At 37.9% G+C, this 25,706-nt stretch overlaps 1 protein-coding gene across 8 annotated transcripts in view; it reads right to left on the reverse strand.

The window, feature by feature from the left end:
• Nucleotides 1–25,706, reverse strand: part of ARMC2 (armadillo repeat containing 2) — a 67,905-nt gene that overhangs the window by 9,483 nt on the left and 32,716 nt on the right. For 5 of the 8 annotated variants that reach the window (XM_014263373.2, XM_088052678.1, XM_088052680.1 and 2 more), the window contains 7 exons: nucleotides 22,752–22,897; nucleotides 20,493–20,592; nucleotides 7,912–8,227; nucleotides 6,348–6,470; nucleotides 4,420–4,533; nucleotides 2,939–3,071; nucleotides 583–740 (listed from right to left, as the gene is read on the reverse strand). In XM_014263373.2, coding sequence (XP_014118848.2) covers nucleotides 583–740; nucleotides 2,939–3,071; nucleotides 4,420–4,533; nucleotides 6,348–6,470; nucleotides 7,912–8,227; nucleotides 20,493–20,592; nucleotides 22,752–22,897 — 1,090 coding nt within the window. Of the gene's footprint in view, nucleotides 1–582; nucleotides 741–2,938; nucleotides 3,072–4,419; nucleotides 4,534–6,347; nucleotides 6,471–6,527; nucleotides 7,459–7,911; nucleotides 8,228–20,492; nucleotides 20,593–22,751; nucleotides 22,898–25,706 lie in introns of those variants that run through there. The other 3 variants (XM_088052679.1, XR_015772142.1, XM_088052681.1) reach the window with 3 other exon arrangements.

The following is a 25,706-nucleotide window of genomic DNA, read 5'->3' on the forward strand; positions in this document are numbered from 1 at the left end:
AATTTGCAATTAAAACCATGTCAAACATAGTTAATTTCTATTTTAAAGATCTTTTTTTTAAGATAATTGCTAGTGACCTACCCGAAACAAAATCATAAGCAAAGCCGTGCTCAAAAACTAAAGGAGGAGAATTACATATACTGACTACAGGACTATTACACAGCCACTAAACTCCATAAAATTTGAAGCAAAAGTAAATGCCCAGATGAAAAGATCCCACTGGGTAAGGCAAATCAACCTTTCAACCATTCACCTTTCAGCCTTTGTGGAGCAATAAGCACACCCTTCTTGGCTTTAGGGAGCAGATGAGAAATAGTCAGGATGTTGTCCTTGCCCACAAGGAGACCATGGAGAGAAAAGAAAGGTGGCCAGAGAGCAAAGTCAGCCTGCTGCACCCCAGAAATGCCAGGATCCCCAGGGGCCCAGTGTGTGCTGCACAGGGACCACTGTGCTGCTGGACAGTCCACACCGGCCAGCCACTGAAAGCTGCAGGACAGACTTCCCAGCCAAACTAATCCTGCTTTCATTTTGCTCCTTCCATTTCTTTCATTGAGGAAATGAAACCAAGACTACAAGTCTCACCGAGAAGTGCTGTGAGCAGCACCAGCAGCGTGTTGATGTCTCCTCTGAAGCAGGAGGCCGTGCTCCTCATGCTCTCACTGTAGTTCCACAGGGTTTTGCAGATCAAACACGACAGCTGCCAGTCTGCTGGCCCGAAGTCTTGTAAGCAGTCAACCAACCTGTCAGTACCAAAAAAAACAGTGGTTTGTTCCATGGATTTTTCTCCTGAGCTCTTCAAATTCTGGCAGTCTAGAAATGTAAGCAAGTTCCATGGAAGTTTGCAGGAAAATTCTACATTAATAAAGTTCAGATGCTCAGTAACTTCCCCCTTTTCATTTAGTGTAATTCCCCAAGGATGTGGACATGCCTTTTGTCTACACATATGTGTGTGCCTGCCTGCAGCTGCCCATCCTCTGTAAATTTCTAACCCAACTGACCAAATTCACTCACATTCTTTGCAAATGTAACCATTTCAAAGATACTAAAATTCCATCAAATTTCATTACAATCTGTGACTGTCCCAAATCTGTGGCTACTACCAAAGCAGAGATTGCAATCCAAGCCAAACTTTATCAGGCACCAATGATTAATCTGGAAAAGGTGGCAGGAATGCAGAAACAGCTTCAGTCAGAATATCCATCTTACTACACATCAGATCATCTCACCAAAACAGAAACAAATCCAAAGGAATTTGCTACTTCCATGATCAAAGAATTACCTTTCACATTCAGCAAAGTCTCATAGTTTTGCAGATTTCACTCATTCTTGCACTTCCTCAGCCTGTACTCCTTAGGGACTCCTCTCAGAAATGCCTGTTTTATTAAGGACCATTAGGTTCCAGACCTTTCTCCCCAACTCTCTTCCTTGCAGACACCAGATTCAGGCTGGATCCTAAACAGGACTCTGAAATGAAGCTGTAACTTTTCTGCCTGCACCAGCTTACAGACAATAGCTACCCAGAGCTCCCATTTCCAAACTGCAGATTTCCCAGGTCTTGAGCCTGCAGAAGTAAACCTCTTCCACCTGCTGTCCCTGGTGACCTCTCCAGTAATAATCCTTCACTGCTGTGCTCTTCTTCAACCTTAGGACCTTCCTCCTTCCCTCACTTCTCCACTTCACAGAGAGATTTATAATCTGTTGATTAGTAAAGAATAACTACTATATTCAGGTATGGCTGAAAAAAAGGGTCATTGAAGACCACCCAAAAAGACGTTTGCTTTTTTCCTCCTCTCTGAAGGCAGTCATTGTGGAACAACAGGAGGCATCTAATGAAAAGCCAAAAGAATTTGCCCTATTTTTTTTTTAAATTCAACCCTCTGATGAGGCTAATTCCCTATTTTTTTGGGGCCACTATGTATGGGTACAATAACCTCAGTCCCAAAAATCCATAGAGCTGGTTTGGTACAGTCAGGATGATCTCCTTAATAATCACTTCCAAATTCTCTAGATTCATTCCATGGGGTTACTGCTTTTTGTTCTTTCCCTCACAAATTTTCAGACGCAGTATAGAAAATTCTGAATTTACATAATTCTATAGGTTACAAAATATTCTATATAATAGAAATTTCTCACATTTATTATTCAATTTGCCAGCAACTTATTTTTATTCTCCTTTTCCAGCTTTATATTGTAAGTTAACTAGAACATGGGAAGGAAGGACAAGAAGACTATGCATTATTTACAGTGTATAAAAAAGTAATTATATGACGTATGAACAGGAAAGTATTTCAAAGTGAAGTGTATTGTTTCATAACTGTGGGATGTATCAACTGCTTTACAAGCACAGGAACATGATCTTTCATGTTGCTCCAATTAAGCTCGATCTGCTATTATCTGAACATCAAAGCCACAAGTGTTGCATCCACAGTGGTTTTTCAAGGTCTAATATCCCTTACAATGTTATAGTGCCTTGAACTTGAACTCCCAGAGAGAGGAGACTCTGGAGCTGTTCGCTGCTGAGCATGGCTACATCAGCTGTTTTTCCCTACAGAACCAAGTGGTTACAAAAATTCCAAGGGACCATGTGGGATATCAGTTCCTGAAGTACCTTCACACTTGCACCAGACACACAGTGACTGTGCTGTTCACTGTAGCCCACCTAGGATCCAGTTAAGCCAAGCACAAGCAGCTGCTTCAAAGCCAAGCCTTAGTTGCTTTCTTCTATGGTATCTTCTGCTGTGTACATCACAGAGGATCTTTGGAAGACTTTTCTGTGGGGTTTGGCTCCTATGAAAGGCTTGTTCTCCAAAAACTTTACATACCAAGTATTTACTATGCTGTATTACAAGCTATTGGGCCTAGTAAAAAAGAATCCAATTGAAACTTTTTGGCCAAACTACTGGAAATTGCCTTTACTCAAGCACAATCAGGAACTTACTTTCCAATTCCTCCTTCTTCCATAAGAAAAGCTCGTTTGTTCTCGTCTACGGTGAGATTGAGCAGAACTCCACAGGCAGGAAAACAGACCTCTCGGTTCTTGGAATCCAGCAAAGCAATCATGAACTTGTATACTGGATTGTAAAGAAGGAAATAGTTTTACTAGGAAGATGGATTTACCATACAAGTGCCACTACAACATACTTATTAGAAAGCAGTCAAATAACAGATACCCTACCCAAAAGTTCACCCTTGTAGTGTATTACTGACATTTGCAGAGGAGGCATATGACAGAGTAACATCATGCTGCAACCAGTTTCCTTCCAAACAACAAACCAGAAATTCAAGTAATAAAAATACACCAAAGTACATGAAAATCCTGTCAGAAGAGGCTAAGTTGACCAAACTGAATTGCAGTTTACTTCTTGAAAGTATAACCCCCCCTTACCATCTCACAGTCAGCAGAAACTGCAAGAATTTGGCATCTGGCACTCATAGGGGGAAGTTCTTTCCCCTGTGAGGGCAGGGTTGCCCCAGACTGCTCCAAGTCCAGCTGGAAGTGCAGCAGCCTGGGGCTCCTGTGGGAGCCAGGCACAGACCTGCAGCGTCCTGCAGCACCTGCTGGCACTGACTGCAGAGCTGTGGAGCCAACCCCAGCCAGGGAGCTGGGCTGGCCTCATTTGAGAGGAAGCCTCTCAGCAACTCCTGAGCTTGGCATACCAACACCACAGTCTCTCCCAGCTGGAAAATTTAGTTCTTTGACTGAGACTGTTCACCAGGAACCAGCTACTAAGCGTCACGGTGATGTTCCACCCCTGGAATAAAGAGCTGCGTACTGTGGCATGATCACCTCACTTTTGGTGTCAAGAGGCAGACCAAAAAAAAAAAAAAAATAAAATTCCGGTGAATTGGTGTCTAAGCTGATGACACAGCTTCTGTGGATAGCAAGGAGTTGCCATTTTTCCCAAAGCTCTTCAGATACCCAAAGCAAAAGGACTTGAGAAGACTTGTATCCTACTTCACCCCTAGGCAAATAGGAGGTCTTTGCTGAGACAGTCAAATCCTAGGTGCGTGTTACAAAGTGCTAACAAGCTGTTAAATATGGGAATCAAAAATCTGAGATTAGGAACCTAAATGAGATTTTAGTAGGATTTTCATTTTATATCATATCACTACTAACCTGTAGAATCTGAAAAGCTATTTGAGTAAAGGGAAATTTCAGATTCGAAACTGAAGGAAAAACAGTTTTTGTAGTATTTACTTTTGTGAAAGTACCATGGCATATTTTTCCTACTCCAATATTTCCATTTTAATGAAACTGAAATAAAATGATGTTTACAATGACTATTATTGCCTAATTTGCAAAACGTCAGGGAAGATTGCTTCTACCCTTTAACTGGGACAGCTTATTAACAATGTTTTCTTCTTAGAACCATGGACATTTAAAATGCTAGAACTCCTACAAATGTAAAAGTAACTCACTCTTTTTCTGCATGATGAAGTCACGGATCTCATGATGCTGGGAAAGATTGCCAAAGACTCTGACAGCCTCCACAACTGCATCCATATTGTCACTCATTAACAGCTTTAAAAGCACTATTGGTTTGCAGAGAAATTGAATAAAAATAATTACTTGTAAATCACAAATACATGTTTGTTTGTTTTTTTTATAAGTGAATATCAGAATGCAAACAGCAACAGAGATAAATGCAATGAATGGGAGCAGTTGTCTGTCTGGTGGCAGAGAAGGGGGTGAGCTGATGGTAGAACAAGAATGAAATTGTGTAGGGCTTTGAAGATAAAATAAAGAGCTCCAATATGGGACTAAATGCAAAGGAACAAATGAGGAGTTATGGAGACAGTCTAAGCACAGTTGTAGTAATGGGAGCCAGTTCTGCTATGCAGTTTTGAGTGGGCTCATGTGAAAATCCAGGAAGACATAATTTAAAAACTGTTGTAATATATAAGAGAATTGATTTAGATCCTGAACAGATGGTCTTATGGTGGGATGTCTCTTAAAACTCGAATTATTTTCTGACATTAGCTCTGTTTTCTCTCACTGCTGCTATAACAAGCAAACACATTTTCTCTGAACAGCTACTTAATATTGTCCCAATCTGAAGCATTCACTTCCTTGCTGCTTTTCTCCTTAGTAGTTTCACATATGATCAGTGTGTACTTCAGCAGTAGGAATGAGACCTTCAGCACTTCCTAGAAAGAGCTGCCACCATGGAGGATTTTGGTGCATGGCAGAGGAGTGATGTTACAGAAGTTACATTTATCAGTCTTCTGTGAACACAGCAAAGCACTGAAATCAGTCCATCATACAGAAGATTCACATAGGTCAACCCTTAGCCCTTCATACAACAGAAGAGAGAAAAAAAAAAACCAGAAGGGAGGTTGGCTTTGTTCTCATTACTTCAGCCTCTGGATGTTGCAGTACTGACACACCTTGAACTTGTCTTAAAGAGATATCTGAAGGGATTTTGTCCACCACTCATATCAAACAGCAGGTATTCTCAAAACGTCTGCAGGAGCAGAAAGCCTGCTGGTCTCCCATCAAAAGGTTTCCTCTTTCCACAGCTCAGGAAGGTATGTGGGACTAGTTCCACATGTCAACAAATAGGACAGGAGAAAAGTAATTTGTTTCCAACCAGAAACAAGAGGCAGCTGGCTTATAGGTGATAAAATGAGTCGTGACAGAGCAGCAGAGCTGGTACCTACAGAGAATATGATGTCTACCAGTCCAGGCACTGGGCTGACAGCCAGGATATTTTTTCTATTCCTCGTTCCACCTGTTGTGCAAACTTCAGGTTCTGTCTCTCCCCAGTGTGTTGTCTATTTAGATGGAAAGATGTGCAAGACACAGCCTCTCTACCTTTTGTACAACATAAACACAAGAGTCCCAGAAGTCAGCACAGATCCTACACATAACTGATTATTGTCCATAATGTCAGAGGGGAGAGAATCACTCATACAATATTGCAAATGGATTTAGAAGCCAGAAACAGACAGACATCAAATTTTACAGATATAGAAAGAAAGAAGAAGAGAAAAAAACTCTTCTTGCCATACTGTGATTAGAAGGAAAAAGCAACATGATTATTTTAGCTCAGGTATATGGATTTTGAACAAATCTAGCAAAAATTGCTGAGCAGAAAACAATTCAGCAAATTCCTTTGCAGAGGAAAAGAAGGGGTTTTGTGAAGAGCCAAACTATTTTCATATAAGTCATAGTGTTATTTAAAAAAAAAAAAGGGAAATCATTATTGAAAGAATTTAGCCCTATGAACTTTATACTCCTGAAATGTCATACCACAAAATGTTATCAGTGTCTTTACTTTCTCTTGTGTCAAAATGTTTCTGCTTTCTAAAAGCTATTTAAAAAGTACTAGTTTAAAAGTCCTTACTTTCAGCAATGTGTAGCTTCTTGTCTTGAACTGCAGAATTCTTCACTTGGTAATAGGACAAATTGTTGATTGCTGTTGCAGCATTGATGACCAGCTCTTCACAGGCATCGACTGACTTGTATTCTGAGAGTAAAAAATCCCAAAACATATGCATATGTAAATAAACACACACACACACACACACACACACGTGTCTAATTTTGCAGTGCATTAGATCCCAGAAGCAAACTGAGTAACAGTTTACACAGCCACTATTACAGTCAAACCTTCTGTTGTTCAGTAACATGGCAGAAGCTAACAGGAACACCTGATCCAAAAATGGCAATACAAAACCACTCTTTCCCACCATTAATTTACAGAAATCATTGTGACTCAGGCAACATAGTTTAAAATTTAGTTGGTTAAGACATTTCACAAATCCTGTAAGCTGTTTTAAGATGGCACTGAGGAGAATCCTCATGCAGAAACAGGGCTGCGTGACAGACATGGAGGAATGCCAAGGGCTATTACACTGAACTGTCAGCTACCTAGCAAAAAAATTGAAAAAACCTCTTCAACAATATTTGGAAGATTTTTCTCTTAGAGTTCCTGACAGAATGTTAACCCATGTAAAAGTCTGAAAGATTTACTTGTTTGAGGTCTTTGGCCTCAGAAGCCAAGAGTGAAGGAAATAAAAGAGGGGTAAGTTCATAGGGAGACAGAACATTTTGTAGTAAACTGACTGAGTGCTCAAGAAGAGGAGAGGGTGACAGACAGAAGCTTTGCAGGTCAAAAGCACTTACACAATCATTAAGACATTTAGACAGTCTCATTGAGACGGAACCAAGTTGTGAGTCTGACTCGTCTCATCCCTGATGACTGGTAAGACAGTGTACAAATCAGGTTGATTATTTTCACGTAATATTTAATGTTCTCATTACACAGTAAAATATACTGAGCTGTTTAAGACGTATCTTGTCACAGCTAAACTCTGCTATGGGGAGAACAGACCAGCCCTGGTCTGTAATTAGATTTACAAGGGGATCAGTAAGTGGTAAAGGAACTGCAGTCCTAATCCTCCATTTGGAGGAAGACACTCTCTTCCATCTGAAAGAGATAAAAGGTTGGAAGACTGAAAAAGAAGAAAAAAGAGAAAATTTTTAGAAGAGGCTGAAATTTATGGGTGGAGAGAACAGAAACAATACTTAATCCAAAACAGTCACAAAAAATGCAAACCTTAAAAAAAACCCAACTAGAACAAACATATCTATATAGCACCTGATAAGAACAAACGTTCCTTATATATTAACTCTCAGTGAGATGTGTTTAAAATAAAATTTGTTTTCTTATCTTTAATGATCCTATCTGCAAATCTGATCACCGAATTAAAGACTTCTACATCTTTCCCCAGATACTGAAAAGTCAGTACCAATGCAGCAATGCTTCCACTGTTTCAAGCAGGCCTTCTACATAAAACAATTTATGAATATCAGCCAATTGACTTCGGGTTTTTTTTGCAATGGGAAGTCCTAAACTCTCCTTACAGGCTGAGCAAAGATAATAAGAACAACATAAATTTTATTACCCAGTACTCCAACAAGTAATCCTACAACAGGATGGGCAGCTGCCAGAGCTGCGCCTACTTTAGGGTGAATGGAGAGGTTGGCCAGCACTCTTATCAGTTTTATCAGAACATCTTCTGCTTCTGAAGGATGCTTTAGGTGTTTTTTTCCTTTTTTATCATGGTGCCCTGTTGGTGCATTCAAATCAAGATCATAGTAGGTTTGGAATACTGATGTCAAGATGTTAACACTTTCTTTTTCTTTAAAAAATTGCTCCCGGGATTGGTCATTCTTTGCTGTTAAATTGCCAAGAATGAAGATGACACGGATAACCAAATCCTGTAACAAAATAAACAAACCGTATTACATGGAAAACATCAGAAGGTGGCAGCTGCTTAAAAAGACGATAATACTTCATTTGCTTTCCAATTCAGATAACAGCACATGCAGAACAACTGAAGGAATGCCAAACACAGCAACTAGAAATAATTTTTTATGCTACTGATTTTCATAACCTGCTTTACAGAAGAAATCAGAAACATCTGACAGAACTAGTATAGCACTGGAGTAATTACTAATGGGATATACTTAGTACAGGTCAACTATTTTTACCAAGGCCACAGTAATCTTAAAACGTCTTAAAACCACACTTTATATAACTAGAATAATCATATGGGACAGAATTTTACTAATCTTTCAAGTAAGCCAGTGTCAGCTGTGATGGGCAGAGACCACAACCTTTCCTTTTCTAACTACTGAAGAGGTTAAACTCATTCCTCTTGATTTGTTACTGTTAAATCCAAATTAGGTTTTATTCATTTTGTTGTTCATTCTAATTGCTTACAGATAGATGAATTATTTGTTCCAGATTTTTGCCAGAAATATAATCTAAATTGGCTGGTCTGTCACTCCCCAGTTCCTCCTCTTTCTTCTTTTAAAAACCAGCATCCTAAAACCTTGCAATTCTTCACAACTTTTCAAGAATCCCAGAGACTGGGATCCCCTCTCTGTCCTTTTGTAAACACCAAAAGGTAAATTTCATCAGCTGGTTTGATGACATGTAATATGCTTCAGCTTGTTTTTTAGTGATAAAAGAATCCAGACTGAAGTAGAGATTATTCATTTGGTCATACATAACACTTTCAGAAAAAGAAGCCAAAAAAAAGTAAAAAGGCCTTTCACACTTCACTATTCACAGTGGTATCTGTCAGTAATGCTCACCTTCTTCTGAACACCAGAGCAATTATTTTCTTGTTGTCTTCTCACTGTACTATAAAAAGTTTTGCTTCTTTTTATGTCCCTTTGTAGTTGCACCTCATATTGTACCCTGTTGGGTTGGGGTTTTTTTCTGATTTTATATGTTCTTCCTACCCTTTTATTTTTATCATTGCTGAATGAGACCTACTTTCTATTTTTATAAGGTATCTTGAGATCTCATGATTTAACCAAGTTGCTCTCCTAAAGCACTTTCTAGCCTGACCTTCATTTTATACATACTGAGATACAACCTTTTAGTGGCAAGACTAGTGGATCCTAACTGAATGGCATTCAACAACATCCCCATCTTTTTCTTATCCACCAGAATGTAACAAGAAAAAAATAAATTCTCAAAGTCTAAAGTAACTCAAGTTTAAGCTACTTAAAACACTTCCGTCACTTGCATCAAAACCTACTCATTTTTAAAATAAGTCTGTAGCTTCAGGCTTAATTGTGCAGGTAAAGTAACAGCATTTCTTCAACTACATGAAAACCATCTACCTTTAGCTGCCAACTTCCTGTATTTGCACTAACTTAAAATTTTGCTAAGCAGTTCATACGCTGTTTTTCTTCAAATATCATAATTATATTTACACATATTCTGAGCCTCCCTGGTATCAGTAATATAAGTTAACCAGGCACAGTCTAATTTGTTGAAGTATACAAGCTAATACTGAAGGAAAAAAGATTTTCAGGCAGCAACTCCTTCTCTGATACATGCCTTCATCAGTACATTTCGGGTCTTAAGCCTCTGCCACAGGACACTGGCAATAACATCCTCTCAGGAAGATGAGTGCTGTGCCTGAACATGAGAAGCAGCAGTCTCCTAAGCGAGGAAATGGTTTCCACATCCATGTATTTAATAATATCACTCTGTAGGACCCACTTCTTTTTATTTTTTAACTAGGTATCATATTTTTGTCAGGATCTAAATGTCATCATGACAATTTTTTTATGAATATTCTTAATGACTAACCACTAAGAGCTTTCACCTTTGCTGGCACAACACCCAACTCACAAAGGCTGTAAAAATTTGAAACAAACAACTGATGAATCAGAAGAGAGAACTGAAAAAAGCAGGCAATCTAGTTTGACTCGTTTATATTGACTTTCTAATTTTGGTCAAAATGATATCAGCCCAGCAACAGCTCTACCCAATCAGGAAAGAGACAAACAGGTATCGCAGAGCAATCAACTGATATTTTGAGAAGTGTGATCTCAGCTGTGCTTTCCACCTACAGCCCAGCAAAACAAACTTATAAAATACTTCTTTTTTAGCTAAGCACATCCGGCTTTAATAGAATAGTATCCAAGTTTCATTATCTTCAAGTGAAAATTTAACTAGCAAAGTCAAAGAGGAAAGCTGTACAACTTCTCCTGAGTAGTACAATGCTCAAGGGTTTGTATTATTTTTGGCTGTACTTCTTTAAATGCTCATTGGTAAGGACTGAAAGAGTAATAAACACCATCTTAGAATGGCTGTGTAAAAAAATACCTGCAAAGCTACCTGATATTTTGAAACTGCTTGCAAGACCAAACCTGTGCAAGCCCATGGGCCCTTCCATACATAGCACCTTTCTGTACACAGCAAAAAATCAGTATTAGAAATGACATTATTGGGCATTTCCACACATGTGGAATACTAACTGCATATGGAATTTCAGACATTCTTTCACACAGAAAAATTACATTTATCAGATCAATTTATATAATATGGAAGTTTAAACATGTATTGCATTCAAGACAAACTGGATTAAAGATAGGAATTACACAGTTATTTCATCTTTTCATAGTGAGGCATTCATGTGAGACATGATGAACACAGAGTGTACTCAAACCTGAGTGGAAGGCTATATATGAGAGCACAGAGCTTCACTTAAATAAATTTGAACAAACAAATCAAGAAAAGCTTGAGATCTTTTTCTTTACTTCCTGTCTGTGAAGAAACTGTGACATTTGGGGTTTGGAGGTGGTAATGGCACCATATACTCCATTACCATTTAACTGTTACACTTCTGAAATATAAACATTTGATCATCACTGATACAAAAGATTTCTCTGCTTACCTACTTCTAAAACTCTCTTTCTTGCACTGCCCTAGCAGCAAAGGTTATCCATGTACCTGCTGAGTCGCAGAACATGACAACAGTTTATCTTGGCAAATAAAGTACACCTGCCTTTCAGTGTAAGCATGACAAGCACAGTTACAGACTGTACAGGCGTCCTTATCAGTAGGGAAGGAAAGCAAATTAGGTCAGTAGTTTCCAACTAAAACAAGATCAATAAGGAAGGACAGTCCAATCTAGAACATGTGAATGCTGGCCAAGTACCTGTTGTTATTTATTTGGTGTCTGGGCCCTCAGAATGATTGGGACAGTACAAAACAAAGGGTCAGATGCCAGCAGCTGAGTTCCTATTGAATCATCAGCTGTAAATGAAATCTGCTTTCCATGATACACAAATTTCAGTAGAGTTAAGTCAAAATTCTACCACCTGCCCTGCTTCTCATTCAAATCTAATTTACGCTTCAGTTCCAAATTTATGTTTCTGCTGTATTATGCACCTTGGAAAGAAAATCTGGGAGTTTTCTTTGGAGGGTCTGATAGTCTACTTATAGGCAAAATTACTGTCGTTATTCTAAGACAGAGCTAATCTCTTCCAAATACAGTAAAGATTCATCTTGAAGTGACATTCTAGCTGGAAAAATTTCTGTTCAAACCCAGAAATGACAGCTGTCACAATATGAAACTCAATTTAAAGAATAAAAAAGGGGGTAGAGAGGTGTGGAGTAGAACATCCTGGAAGTATCAAAAACAAATAGAGAATCTCTTGAGGTCACTGTGGAATGTGAAATAAGGAGCAGAGAGGAGAAGTTTTGCCACAGTGACAGCAGGGACTACCTTCTCAGTAAAGAGAACCTCCTTCCCCCCCCCAAATATTAATGCATCTGGGGAGAAGGAGAAAACATTAGTAAAATGTAATTATACCACTGTGTAAATACACCATAGGACCCTACCCAATCATTTTCTACATTCCAAAATCTGATCTGTTCAACTAAACTTTTCAGAAAAGGGTTCATTTTCACTTAGTGAATTTCAGCAATCAAGAACTCGTGCTTAAGTTTGTTTGTGGACATGAACAGAGACCTGGGAAAGGTAAAGAAGAAAATCAACACTGGCACCAGAACAATATTTGATGAAAAGCTGTGTAGGCTCTCTAAAAAAACAGTATTTCAGAAATTAAATTAATTGACAAAAAAAAGGTGAAAACCATGTCATCCATGGCATTGCTCCAATGACCACTGATCTCTCTCTCTGGTTAAAATCTTTATTCTTATTACTACTTTAAATTTGAACAGCTTTAGCCTCTATTTCTTATCAGCTCTTTTTTTTTTTTTTTTCTAGATTAAAGACTAGTCTACTAACAGAAATGTCTTCCTTGTGCAGATTCTATTAATAGGCAGCTTGCTAACGGTCTGACCTTTGTCATGGATAAATTAATTTCCTTGAGGCATTTTAACTCTAATAATTCTTTTAGCTTTTTTTAGAGGATTCCCAAGCTTTCAGCATTGTTTAGAGAAATATAATCAAAAACTACAATAACATATTTTAATAACAGTGTCTCACCAAGCAGTAATATCTTATTATTATTGATATTCTATTGTTTACCTATTTAATAATTACATACATTCACTTGTATCTTTTGTTACATCAGAGCAGCAGGTTTCTACATGATACATGCCAGTGAAGACCGGTTCATTACAAACTTTGAACACTGCATTTCCGATAATTTTACACTCAGTGTACAGATCAAATATTCTGCACTTTTCTCAACATTTTTGCTTTTTCTTTCAACCAGAAAAAAAAAAAAAATTACAACTAAAGCATTAGGGAGATGCACATACACTTTTCAGCTCAGCACACTGTCAGAAATGGTACTGTAGGGAAAGAGTGACCTTCTGTAGCTATTCACATTTATCAGCAGGGAAACTCCTTCAGAGTTATCAGAATATCTATCCTAGAATTGCTATTTCCTCCTTGGAACAAAAAAAAAGCAGATTTAGAGATAATGATTGATCGGGTCAGAATATGCAAGTTCACACACAAAACACTGTAGAAAAATCTTGTATTTTTTCTCTTTAATGACATTAATTATCAATTATTGATAATTAAACAAATATTAATGATCAATTCCATTAATGATCAATTCCCTTTTCTAAATTGTCCTAGGCACTCTTACAATGTTGGGCTACACTGAGGAGGAAGACAACTGAAAGCATGTACTAGTAAATGTAGGAGAAAATAACCACATTATCGATGCAAGTTCTTTGTAGGGTTACCTTGACAAGCATTTCAGCACAAGTAGTGGCATGAACAGCACTCTGTCTCCTTTCCATACAGAGTTTCCTTCCTCTCCCACATTGCTGCCTCAGTATTTGTGATCGAGGAAGCATTTGTGTGGCTGTTCAACAAGCCAGACAGGAAAGCAGTGCAGATGATAACCAGAAAAGGAGTGGGGCTCCTCTTTTCAGCTTTAGGGTTACTGGAAGCTGTGTCAGTTCTCTGACATGATGGATCGTGCTGTCACACAAACAACTGTCCTCAGCCCAAATGAGGGATGGAACAGAGGAAAAAGTGAGTAACCAAAACACAAAAACACTTGGGTCAGCACTGATAACCATTTATTTAGAAGCAAGCAGTAGACACAGGAAGACATCATTGCCCTCATTAATTTTTAATTAATGTTAATTAAAAACCCCTTTAGTATCTCAGAAGACTGTGATGGCACTGAGCAGAATACCACTAATACTTGTAAAGTATTTAAAAGGCAAATGTGTACCTGAACTAAACACGGGTGCAGCACTACCCTGTATAAGGAAGGGCCTGTGGCTGCTTTTGCGCATTACCACAATGACTTACGTTTTATGACTGACTGGAACAGACAGATGGTGGGTTCCTGGGAGCTCATCACAGAGTTATCCATAAACCAACCAAAATACCAGCCAGAAAGACTAGTCACGCATGCAGATAAGCCTTTGCCTAATCAATAAAGCCAGAAACACAGTGAGAAAATTCCCTGCACTTAGAGGCCTCCCCTGTGACAACCTTCCCCATGGCAGCACTCTTAAGAGCAAAAAGGACATTCAACAACCCTGAAACAAGGAATTATTTTCTTTGTGGGAGACAAGAACAAGTCTCACAAGCAAAAGGCTGCTTGCTCACAGAAGCCAATAAGCTGATTTGGGAGCTGCTACCTGGTAGATGCATTTGGAAGAAAGCTGGGCAGACTCAGGCACAGTGAACCTGATACATGTGGACATGTCCTTAGAAAGGATGAGAAGGCAACACTTCTTCATTTAAAAATTGTTTCTGACAAACTGATTGGTAAATCAACCAGGTAAAGCAGTGTGCAAATTATAACTGAAAATGAGTGCAGTTCTAGCTGATGCAAGAGATGCAAAAATAATAACAAATCTTTTCAAGCATATCAGGACTGGGAAGCTTGCCAGAATCTGCAGAACTAATTGATGATCAGGATAAAACAGGAGCACTGAGAGAAGAAAATGTCATTGCAGAGAAGCTAAATGAGTTCTTTGCATTGATTCATGCCCACTCTGGAAGCAACTGGGAGATCTCAATGCGACAGTATTCTCCAGGGAAGGCTCATCAGAGCCATCTGTCCAAAACTGAAGTGATCAGAAACTTTAAGGAACAAACTGACAAAACAGAGTAACCAATCACCAGGACTGGATAATTATTCAACAGTTCTAAAAGAAAACTAATTAATTAAATAGCTTAATTACTAACAGCACTATGCAACCTCCTAAAACTGTAACAAACATGAAGAGATTGCAAGTGAGACTCAAGTCTGGTGTCTGGAACAGATAAATTAGTACAGACCACAAAAAAAATGAGTGGACAGCCAGATAATCAGCTTTAAGACTTCTAATTTCTGTCACTGAGTGTTTTTAAGGGATGGTTTTAACAAATATGCATAAAAAAGATCCGTCTGATACCACCCATGTGACTTTTTCCAGGAGACTTTTAACAAAGTCACTCACCAAAATCCTAGTAAAACTAAGGAGTCTTGCTGTAAGGGAGAATGTGTTGGTATACATAAATGATTAGAGGATGCAAAACAGAATAGATTAGCAGTTTCTGCAATAGTGGAAAACGACCAGTGGAATTCCCAAGGTTTTGTGCTTGGATCTGTTGTATTCAAGTTGTCCATAAACACAAAAAATGGGCAGCAGCAGTGATATGGAAGAATATTCTGATTTCACTGTGATACTCAGTGTACCAAAGATGAAGGCTGATTGAAGAGCAGAAAAAGAATTGCAGTCAATTGGTAATAAAACAGCAGATGAAATTTAAAGGCATGAATTCAAACATGAAAGGATCAATGGAAAAGAACAGAGCAAATATATTTCATGTATAAAATTACAGCCTTTGAATCAGCCATAATCACCTATAGAGCAATCTTAGAGCTAATGACAGAGTTTAATGATCACAGATCAAGAAAGCAAATAAAGTATTGGGAATTATTGGGAAATAAATGTATGCAGGCATGTAAATCTATGATATGGCAAATCTTAAGTGCCGTGTTCTGGTTTCCTCCTCTCAAAAAAAGAGACAGGAATCAGGACTGGCAAATGTTATGAGGAAATCAACATGGATACACCATGGCATGGAACAATCAAAAAGGACTAAGTAAGCAAGAACTCTTCAACATGGAAAAGAGGCACCTTGAAGAGGGTAGGAGAAACATCAAGGGAGGTGTGAAATGAACAATGGGCTTCATCACATTTGCAATACAAGAACCAGAAAGCATCAAATAAAGGCAGTAAAGGCCAAATTCAAAATAGGCAAAAGGAACTGCTTGCTATGCAATTCTGTGTCAATGGACCTTTAACACGTTAAAAGTTTATGTGGGGTAGAAAAGAGACTGTAGAATTTCATAGAAAAGAAGTCAGTTGAGGTTTATTTCATACAGAGCTGGCTAAGGGTGTTTCCAAACTGGAAAGAGTTGGAGGTTTGGTAAGTACAAACAGGAAGTATCATACATGCCTATTCCATTCTTACTGCTCTCCAGACATCTGAATCTCATCACTGCCAAGTATCAAGAGCAGACTGGATGAACTGTTCATGTGATCCAATATAATTATTATTTTGTTGAATGGGCAATTACTGCATCCTGCAATGTCTGATTCTTAAACAAATGCTTCCCAATTTCAAAATTAGGATACACTGAAGTGTAAGGGGACCTTTCTATACAACATAAGCATAAGATTGCTTGTATACAAATACCCCGTGTTTGTGCTCTTAGGATTGAAAATAGGCTCCTAACTGATAAAACATTACATGGAAGCTGGCAGGGCCCCAAAATACCACCTAAGCTCAGGGAGTGCCTGACTTATTGACAGAAGCTACTGTCCTATTTAGGCAATGTCCTTGTTCCAAAAGCATTGCCTGCTTGTGACTTGTGACATTAACCACTGCCTGAGAAAGTAACTCTTTATGCAGTTTATCTGGGAAGTTTAGAGATGATAATGATGTGGGAAAGTGGAACAGAACCCTGCTAAAATTCTTGAGATGGGCAAAAGTCTACAATGCTGACTAGAAACAGAATCATGCAAAGCTTATCCTGCAAAGATAGAGGCTCTACGAAAACACTTCTGACAGTTTTGACAGCATGTGGCAATCACCACGGATTTTTTTTGTTACTCCACACAAGTAAGGTCCAAAGCCAACCATGAACACATATTTCAGATGTGCATAAAAGCCCAGTTGACTTTCCCAGTCCTATGCTGAAGATTCAGCTTTTCCAGTCTTCTGTATTCCCTACCTAAGACGATGATGCATGGCATTATCAAGTCTTGCCAATTCAATTTCCCTAGAAGTCTGTCTCATAGAGTTGAATCATTATTCTTCCTTTCCTTCTGACTCTTTCTGACCCAAGAGAGAAAATGAGCTAAGAAAAAAAGGTAAAAGAGCTGTAACTGCAGTGTGGAACAAAGGACAGAGACTATTTGGGTTGCAACTGTGGAATTCAATGTGTGGTGTGGGTACAAGTCATTAATCCTATTTCCAGTGCTCCCAATTTGACTTTCACAATACTTAATACTTATGTTTAAAGTCACAGTTATGATAGCCCTTGAGAAAGTCTGAATGCTGCTTTTCCTCTATTTTTTCCCCTCTATGTTTCTAGTTGCTATGACTGCAAGTAAAAAATCTGATCCCACAAAATTTGCAACCTGAGAACTCAGAAAAACACATGCACACACAGACACACACACTTCCTTTCTTCACTGTGGTGTCAGTTTTTAGTCCTGAAGATTTTTAATGCTTTAATAATGATGGTTTTTCCTTCTCTTTGATTCTTCCCACAACAGACAATTTTACTCACACTGGTGTTACTTCATTTCTTTTCTACACATGCCAACTCACACTGTAACTCACTAGCTGTTGGCATTTTAAAAAAAAGATTAGTAGTGCCAACTACACCTCAGGAAAAACATTTGCACTCCTCACAGCTCAAGTGTTTATTATATACTACAGAAAAAGCGGTGCATTACATTATCTATGTCCCTCTTTTTGTTTCTGCAGGGCTTCACTAAGCTGACAACTGACAACTGCATGCTTGTTTCAAAACTGCAGTAGGAAATGATTATTCTGAAGGCATTGCATATATAATCAACACAATGTAAAAGCTAAGGTTTTTTTGATACACAAGGTACTTCTTTACTCATTTGTATTTTGATAAAACAACTGACAATTTAACACAAAATGCAATGCTCACCTTGTGAAAAAAAGATGTATTTTAGGACCACTTAGACAAATGAAAAGCTAAATTCTGAATACTAAATAACAAATAATTTGAGGTAGATACAAACCTACAATTCATTACGACACAAAGCTATTATCTCAGGAACCTAGAAAAGCTACCCTTAAAATGACAGATTAAATTTAGGAGAAAGGTGTTATTTAATTAAAGATCCTTATTCTCAGTTCCATAATTTGTTGAGGTTTTAATACAATGGACACAAGGAAGAACAACTATAAGTCTAGGAAAATATAATGCCTATGACATTTTTCATGTTATTTATGTAATATTTACATAGTATTTTACTAAAGCATCTTTGAAGACTAAACTATGCAAGAGCAGCCTGAACCTAGAAATACTCTGATATGCTACAGAATTGTTAATCAGCAGATTATTTAGAAGAAGAGAAACAATTTTTAATCTTTGTTCCTCTTCCATGTGTATTATCACAGAAAACAGGGATGCTGGTAAACAGGAAAGGAACAAATTATTTTTGTATTTGGCAAGAGAAAGAATATTGTTCAGCATAGCCAATCTAGTTACCTTCATTAACTCCCTTCAATGATAGCAGCACAAAAGACCTCCTTCCAACACATCTCCAAGAATTACTAGCCCTGGGATAAATTGTATAGGATAAATAAATGATCTTAAACTAGATGCTGGACCAGTCAAGTTGCTTACTTTTAAGACTGATCTTAATGAAATTTAATATTCTATGTTTTGAAACCTTGTTCCACCTTTGGGCATTTATGCTTTAGGTAAAAATTATTTTCTTCTTAGAACTTACCTGCCAATAGAGCTGAGTAATTTGTCCTACATATGGCACTCCACTCTTACCAATGCATCAATCTGTAAGACTGGGATCCTGCACCAAACTCTGAGAACCTAGTTCTTCAGTAAATATAAGATCACCGTGATACAACAGGACAACAGAACAACACCCCTGGAGTTCTAATAAAGTTGGCAGCAACTATACTCAGAATTTTACTTCATGATACGAGGCATTTTGACAAATATTTATTTCTACATGAACATCCCAAACGCGGTACTCCAGGCACGTGGTTTTCTCTGGTAAAGGAGCGATACATTTTGATACCTTACACAGTTAAAGAGTATGGGAAGCTGAGTGAAGGTAAAAAGATAATGGTATGGAAGTTACAGGGAAAAATACAGTTGTACTCCCTGGATGAAACATGGTCAGCACATCTGACCTCCCACATACTATGCAATCTAAGGAGGACCCAACAGAGGGTGGAGCAGAGTGGAGACACCATGGCCAGGCACTGTGTTGAAACCCTTGCAGAGGAGGGAACTCAGTGGTACTTTCTAGTTGATAAGCCCCATAGCAGCTGAAAACCAAGAGAGATAAAGGAAAATGTCTTGCTCTTGAATCAGCAACTGTTATGAAATCATTCTAATTGAACTAACACATGTCCCCATCCCAAGGTTATCCTGGGTACTATCCCAAGATATCCACCCCTCACTGATTAAGAGGTATGACCAAAACCACTCAAGTTCCACCTAAACATAGAGAATAGTATAAAAATTAGTTAATAATGGGGAGAAATGGGGGAAGACTCCATTGTAACTTCTGGGATCAGTCGACAAGCTGAACCTGTCTTCTCCCTCATAGGGGTGCCTACTGTGTAAGAAACATTATCTCTACATGCTGAATGATTGTCTCAGACTAGCTTTTATTTGGGATTAGAGCTTGTTAATACATTGCTTTAAATCAGTATATTGCTTTGAATATATTTTTGCAGTCTGATACTATCAGTGTCAACCTTTCACAAGTCTATTAATAAAGAGTACTATTCTGCAAACTGTTAATGCAAGTCCTTCAAGGGCACTGCCCATTGCCCGCATTGGGTGAAGGAGGAGACCCAAGAGGAAGTTTCTCTGTCAGATGTGTGACCCTGAATAAGTCAGTGGAACAGATCCAGTGGGACTGCTTAGTGAAGGGTCCCATAATGGGACACTGACAGACTGGTTGGGCACAAGGGTCACCGTTTTCCTGAGGCTCTTACAGACTAATCACACACAAAGGGTTTGAGTAAATCTCCCCTTTTTACATGACAGCAAGGAACATATTTTCCTCTGCTTTCATTGCTTAGCTCATTTCAACATGGCTTAGCTCTAGAGAAGTCACACTTCATTTGAAAGTAAGGAGGACAGGAGAACTATCAACAAGAGACAAGACACTGAGAGCCAACAATTTCCTACTATTAAATATTCAGATAGCTTTTTGCTTTAAAAAATAGTTCTTAAAACAAGGAAAACAGGTACTATAAGGACTGTTTCTACACATGGATACACAAGTTAATCAACTGTCCTCTGTACTGCTTTGAATTTTTAATCTAAATTATTTCATTACAATTATTTACTACTTAGAAATACTGTCAACCATTTACAATTTTTATTTGGTAAATGCATAAAAGTAGGTCACTAAAAACATGCTTATACACAATAATACACAGACACATCAGAGGATTAATATATAAAAATCAAGAGATGAAAAACTGACCTGCTGCTTCTGGTATTTGTTTAGTAGGGCTAAAAATAAGATGTAACATCTGGAGCAGTCTGCTAAAGCTGCACAGAAGTCACTGTAGGTAGAAAGTTTGCTATAGAGAAAAAAAATAAAATATAAATGAACAAAAGGACTTTTTTCCACAAAACATTTTTTTAGAAAGTCACTTTTGACTCTCAGAGCTGTATTTTCCAACAAATGAAGTGAATGCCAATGCTCTGACTTCTCATAGAGGCATGTACAGTTATGCAAGAGCACAAAAGAAGCCTAGCTATCCTTGCTACAGTGAATTACGGGAAGAACCAAACAAGGGCTTTCCAACCTGCCTGCCATATGGACACAGTATGCCAACACCAGCACTTCTTAGTGCTAAACGGGAGAACTGGAATTTCAAGATGATGTGGGAAGTCAGATGAGAGGAAATAAGAGGTGCCCTCCAAGTGCACATCTAGTAGAGCCCAGCAACAGCACTAAGAGAACGCATCTCTCACCAGCAAATACAGAGAATGTGCCTCCTTGCAAGCAGGATTTATCTCTGCACATTTCTAACAGCTGCTCCAGTCCTACACTGCTCACCTTGACCACTGCCAAAACAGGGAACTGAACGTGCTTTGGTCACATCAGAAAAATGCAATAACAGAACAAGCTAGGATAACATCTTATTTCTCATGTAGTCAAAACCAGAAAAGATCTGTGTTGATGTTCAATTACAACTAATTACAGGAAGATTTATAGTCTTATTGAATGAATATTCTGAATAGATTGAACATATTCTCTATAAAGAAGCTGTCTGAGGTTGAGAGAATAATCATTCTGTATTACTAAAAGACAAAACAAAATTCAAATCTGAGCTCTGTAATGCATAGTATATTTTTTTTTGGTGACTGCAATTTTCAAGAAGCTAATTAAATTGATTTTATGGCTAATTTGTATTCTTGGAGCATGTAGTTCTAATCTTAAGGAAAAAAAAATTGAAGCAGTGGGGAACTTTAAGTAAGGTAAGTTATTTTTTCTCCATATTGAATTCTGTATCAAGTAAATGTCCTTATCAGAATTACAGTGTAAGTATCTATTACATTTAATTACAACCCCATTATGCCACTTGCCATGGCATTTTCCAAATAAAAGAAATGTTTCCTCCTCAGAAGAAGTAAATATGCTCAAAGTGCTGTGATCATTGCTAGAGCTCATTTTTAGGAACAAAACTAGAGACAGATGTGAACGAGGTAGCATGAAATTGGGTAGCACATGCTTTACAGGTAGAACAAAGAGCAAAGGAGCAGATTTGCCTGGCTTCAGCTGTGGGGAGGAAGGAACGCCATCCCCTTATGTAGCCACTGTTCAAAGCATAACTCAAACTCATCCAGAAAGGAGAATGTGATGGATAATTTGGAGGAGCTGAAGAGAAGTCCATAACAGAACCCCACTGAACACAGAGCTGCAGGCAACATGACTTAATGCAGGAACAGAGCAGAAATGGCAAATACTTCATCCAGCACATCATTCATAAACTGCATTTATAATCCAACTACTCCTGAAATTACCAACAGCTGATTTCACAACTTCTTCAAAATCCTTTCATTGTTTGCAAGTCCATTTAGCACTGAATACTGCAAGCTGATGCTTAGTAACTGGAAGACTTTTGACTGAGGAACTATTCAGACTACAAAATTATCTTTTTGGTGGCTAGCTCATACTGATCTCCTGCTAAAAAGCACAACTTGGGAAGCAGCCGTTGGCTGCTCATAAAAATGAGATTCTTTCAGCACTTCCATCTGCACACTCAAGCCCTGATCCCAGAGATTAATCTACTCAAACACTGTGTAACAGCTCAAAACAATGAACACTGGTCATATTTTCTCTCTTGTGTGTTTTAATTCACAATACACAGTTCTTTGTGTAATTTCTCTCATTTTTTTTTCAAACATGGCCAAAACCAGGATTAATAAATACCTAGTAATTTATGCAGCTTTCAAATGTAAGAAATTTAAGGTACTTTAAGAAACTCAATCAGAATCTGTGGGATCAAAGAATGACACAATACAACAAAATATTTCTCATGGGGATGATGAATCCAAGTCTGTATGGCTACAATTAGACAATTCTGTAAGTACTGACAGAGACACAATTAGCATACAACATCATTAAAAGTTCAATGTAAATATTCCAACCTTAGTGCTCGATCGGACTCCTTTGAAGTTACTCAAGCGGGAAGAGGGAGCTGCCTGCAGGCTGAGCTGTGTCCACACGTACCTGAGGATCCTGACGATGCAGAGACACAAATCCTTGTCGCTGCTGCGCTGCTCCAGCGCCACGCAGAGCTCGGGGATGGCAGCGCTGTCGCTGAGCCGGCGCCGGGCCGTGGGGCAGTCAGCCAGGATCCGCAGAGTGGCTGCCAGCTGCACACGGAGAGTTTGAACACTGGTTAACCACAGCTGCTCAAGGTACAGTATGCTGGGGTGAAAATTCACTAAAGCTCAGGTCTCATTTACAGCATCTAAGGCAGACTGCATGCCCTGTTAACATTCTGCGGGTACGTATAAACCAATAAATAACAACAGGAAACGTGTAGGATGCAAGATGCTGTATTTGGGATAACTGAAAGTGTAAGATTGGCACTGGTCTTTGCCTGCACGCAACCTCCTTCTATGAGGGACACATGATCTTCCAGATACTTTAAAATATTGCACGTATACAGCCATGTACCAGCTGGAATTAGGTGAAATACTGTGGATAAAGTAATTTTTTTGCATAATTCTTCAATAAATCTTAGTATCGCAAATTTATATTTAAGTCTTGAAAATGCTAATATATATTTTGATGATAACTGTAAACTGCAAACTAAAATTAATTGATTTTAAAACACAATCAGTTTTATTCCAATTTAAATGAGAAATCCATTGTTTGAACATATAAAAATGAAAAGATTTAGTACTCAAGTCTATTTGAAGAAATATTTTCAGTTGATACTGCTCTATTTCAAGGAGCTTAAAGCATGATGTAACACTTCTAGATGTACAAAATGCAATAGCTATTGCATATCTTGAAGTGTTCTGCTTCTCTCCTAAGGCAAGAGTATTAAAATGACAAGGTCAGACAGGCAATGACATTTAAGTTAATGTTGATCTAATCCAGAATTTACTACAAAGTGAATGTGAACTTATTCAATCTTTCGTGAATATGGGAATTCTTCAGATTTTTCTTATTCAGTGTGAACTGATTAATTCAATTTGGTTTTGGATGTAGTTGGATAAGGTACAAAAACTATCTGTTCAAATTGTTTCTTATCACAAAAAAACCTCTGGTAATTAGGCATTCTGTCACTAAACTGGACTGCTTATCCAGTGATAAGCAATTGCTAATTTTAAAGAAAAACTCGACAAAGAGCAGGTTAAGATGTTGTGTTTCAGCTTTTGCACACAGGGCTCTATGCATATTCTGTCCATTCTCCAGCAGCTTTCAAATTTGCTGTCCTACTTCAACAAATTTGACAGCAGAGTACAAATCTTCAGCAACCCCATGATGTTCTGTAATGGAGCAACAGGAGATGCAACATGTCAAAATGGAGAAGCAAGGCATGAGAGAGAAAAAAAATGTGATAAAGTGATATGTGAATGGATTTAACTTCAGCACTGAAATATGCAATTTATACTAAATTTATAATACAGAGAATCTGAACCTACAGAAGCCATTTGCTTCATATCACTCATAGTTTAATAAGACACCTGGAATTTTTTATTATTTTAACTGAACAACTGCAAAAAAAAAATTCCAGATGCACATTCCTTCTCAAGTCATGATGCTTCAAAAATCAACACAATACTGGAGATATATTTTAATAAATATATTCTGATCAAATACTTTGCTTTTCAAAAGTTTTGGCAGAAAAATTCCTGTCACATGTAATAGAGACAGGTGACTCCACTCAGTGCTTACATTCAAGATGTTCACAGTCAGCGTAAGATGATATTTGTTGAATTCTAGCTAAGCTTCAATACAGACAATAAAGGAAATGAAGGCTAAGCCACATACTAAAAGTGTTGTTCAAACCCAGACAAGAGCTTTCACTGCAGCAAAGAGACTTATGTACTGGATAATGGAAAAAAATACCAATAGCAAGTGGTACAGAGTTCTCCAAAAAGAGTAAAATTTTTCAATGCCTGATACAGTTAGATGGTTCAAAATCCTCAAGCAGTACATTCTATCAAGAGCCATCCTCAGACAAAGACAGGTCGGAAAGGAAAAGCAATGCAAAATAATATATACACTTAAATGTGCAAGAAAACAGCATTCAACAGTTCATAGAAGTATATATCCACAAAATACAGTTAATATGCAACTGAAATTTGAAGAGTTTAAAAATAATAGAAGCTAGCCAGACAGCAGCTGAATCCTAGAGATATTGTGATTGCATCAAGCAGACCCTGTGTTTCTGAGAGAAATGTGTAATAATTGTCCTTAGCAATCCCCACCAGCCCTAATCCTTATGTTGCCATATGAAAGATCATATTCACCCAAACAGAAAATTTAACTGCTGACAAATGCTATTTTTAAAGGAGAAGACATTTAAGTGCTTTTCAGTTAAGGAACACGGAATACTTAGTAATTCTTGACAGTGATTCTCCAAAAATCTTGGATTTTGAATAAGCATTACTATATTTCGTATAAATATTAACAGACTGTTAGGTTAAGCAACATAAAATTAATCAAAGATGACCTTGGTTTCATGTCCTCTGTTAAGGAAAAAAAAAAAATTACAAATATTTTTATTCTTTTATTGTACAACTTCTGCAAAAAATCCATTGTGGAAGAATGAAGAAATCAGATAGGGACTTTATTCCCACAAAAAGGATCTAGTAAGACTATGTATAACACTGCCATCTGGTGATTGTGCAATTATACAGTTAAAGAATGAAGAGGTGGTCCCAATTAAATGCGATACTTCAGTTACCAAGGTTAAGAGATAGAACTTCCTTCAGAGACCAGTGTGACTATTTAAAGTGTTTTTCTCCTTCAATATAATTTGCTTTCTGTCACTGAATACATTCTTTCTTTATGTCTCTGGCTATTTGATCTGTTGCTACAAGATGTATATGCTACAAAAATTTTTTTCTGAAGACATCAATTACAGAAGAAACTTTCTTCAATCATCTCTAAAACAGAGCCACTAGTTAGTTCATATATGATAACTGATCAGTTAACTCACAT

This window comes from Pseudopodoces humilis, chromosome 3 (assembly GCF_049639895.1).
Source record: "Pseudopodoces humilis isolate 2021_Gansu_Grassland_sample_001 chromosome 3, ASM4963989v1, whole genome shotgun sequence".
In the NCBI taxonomy this organism is placed as follows: Eukaryota; Metazoa; Chordata; class Aves; order Passeriformes; family Paridae; genus Pseudopodoces; species Pseudopodoces humilis.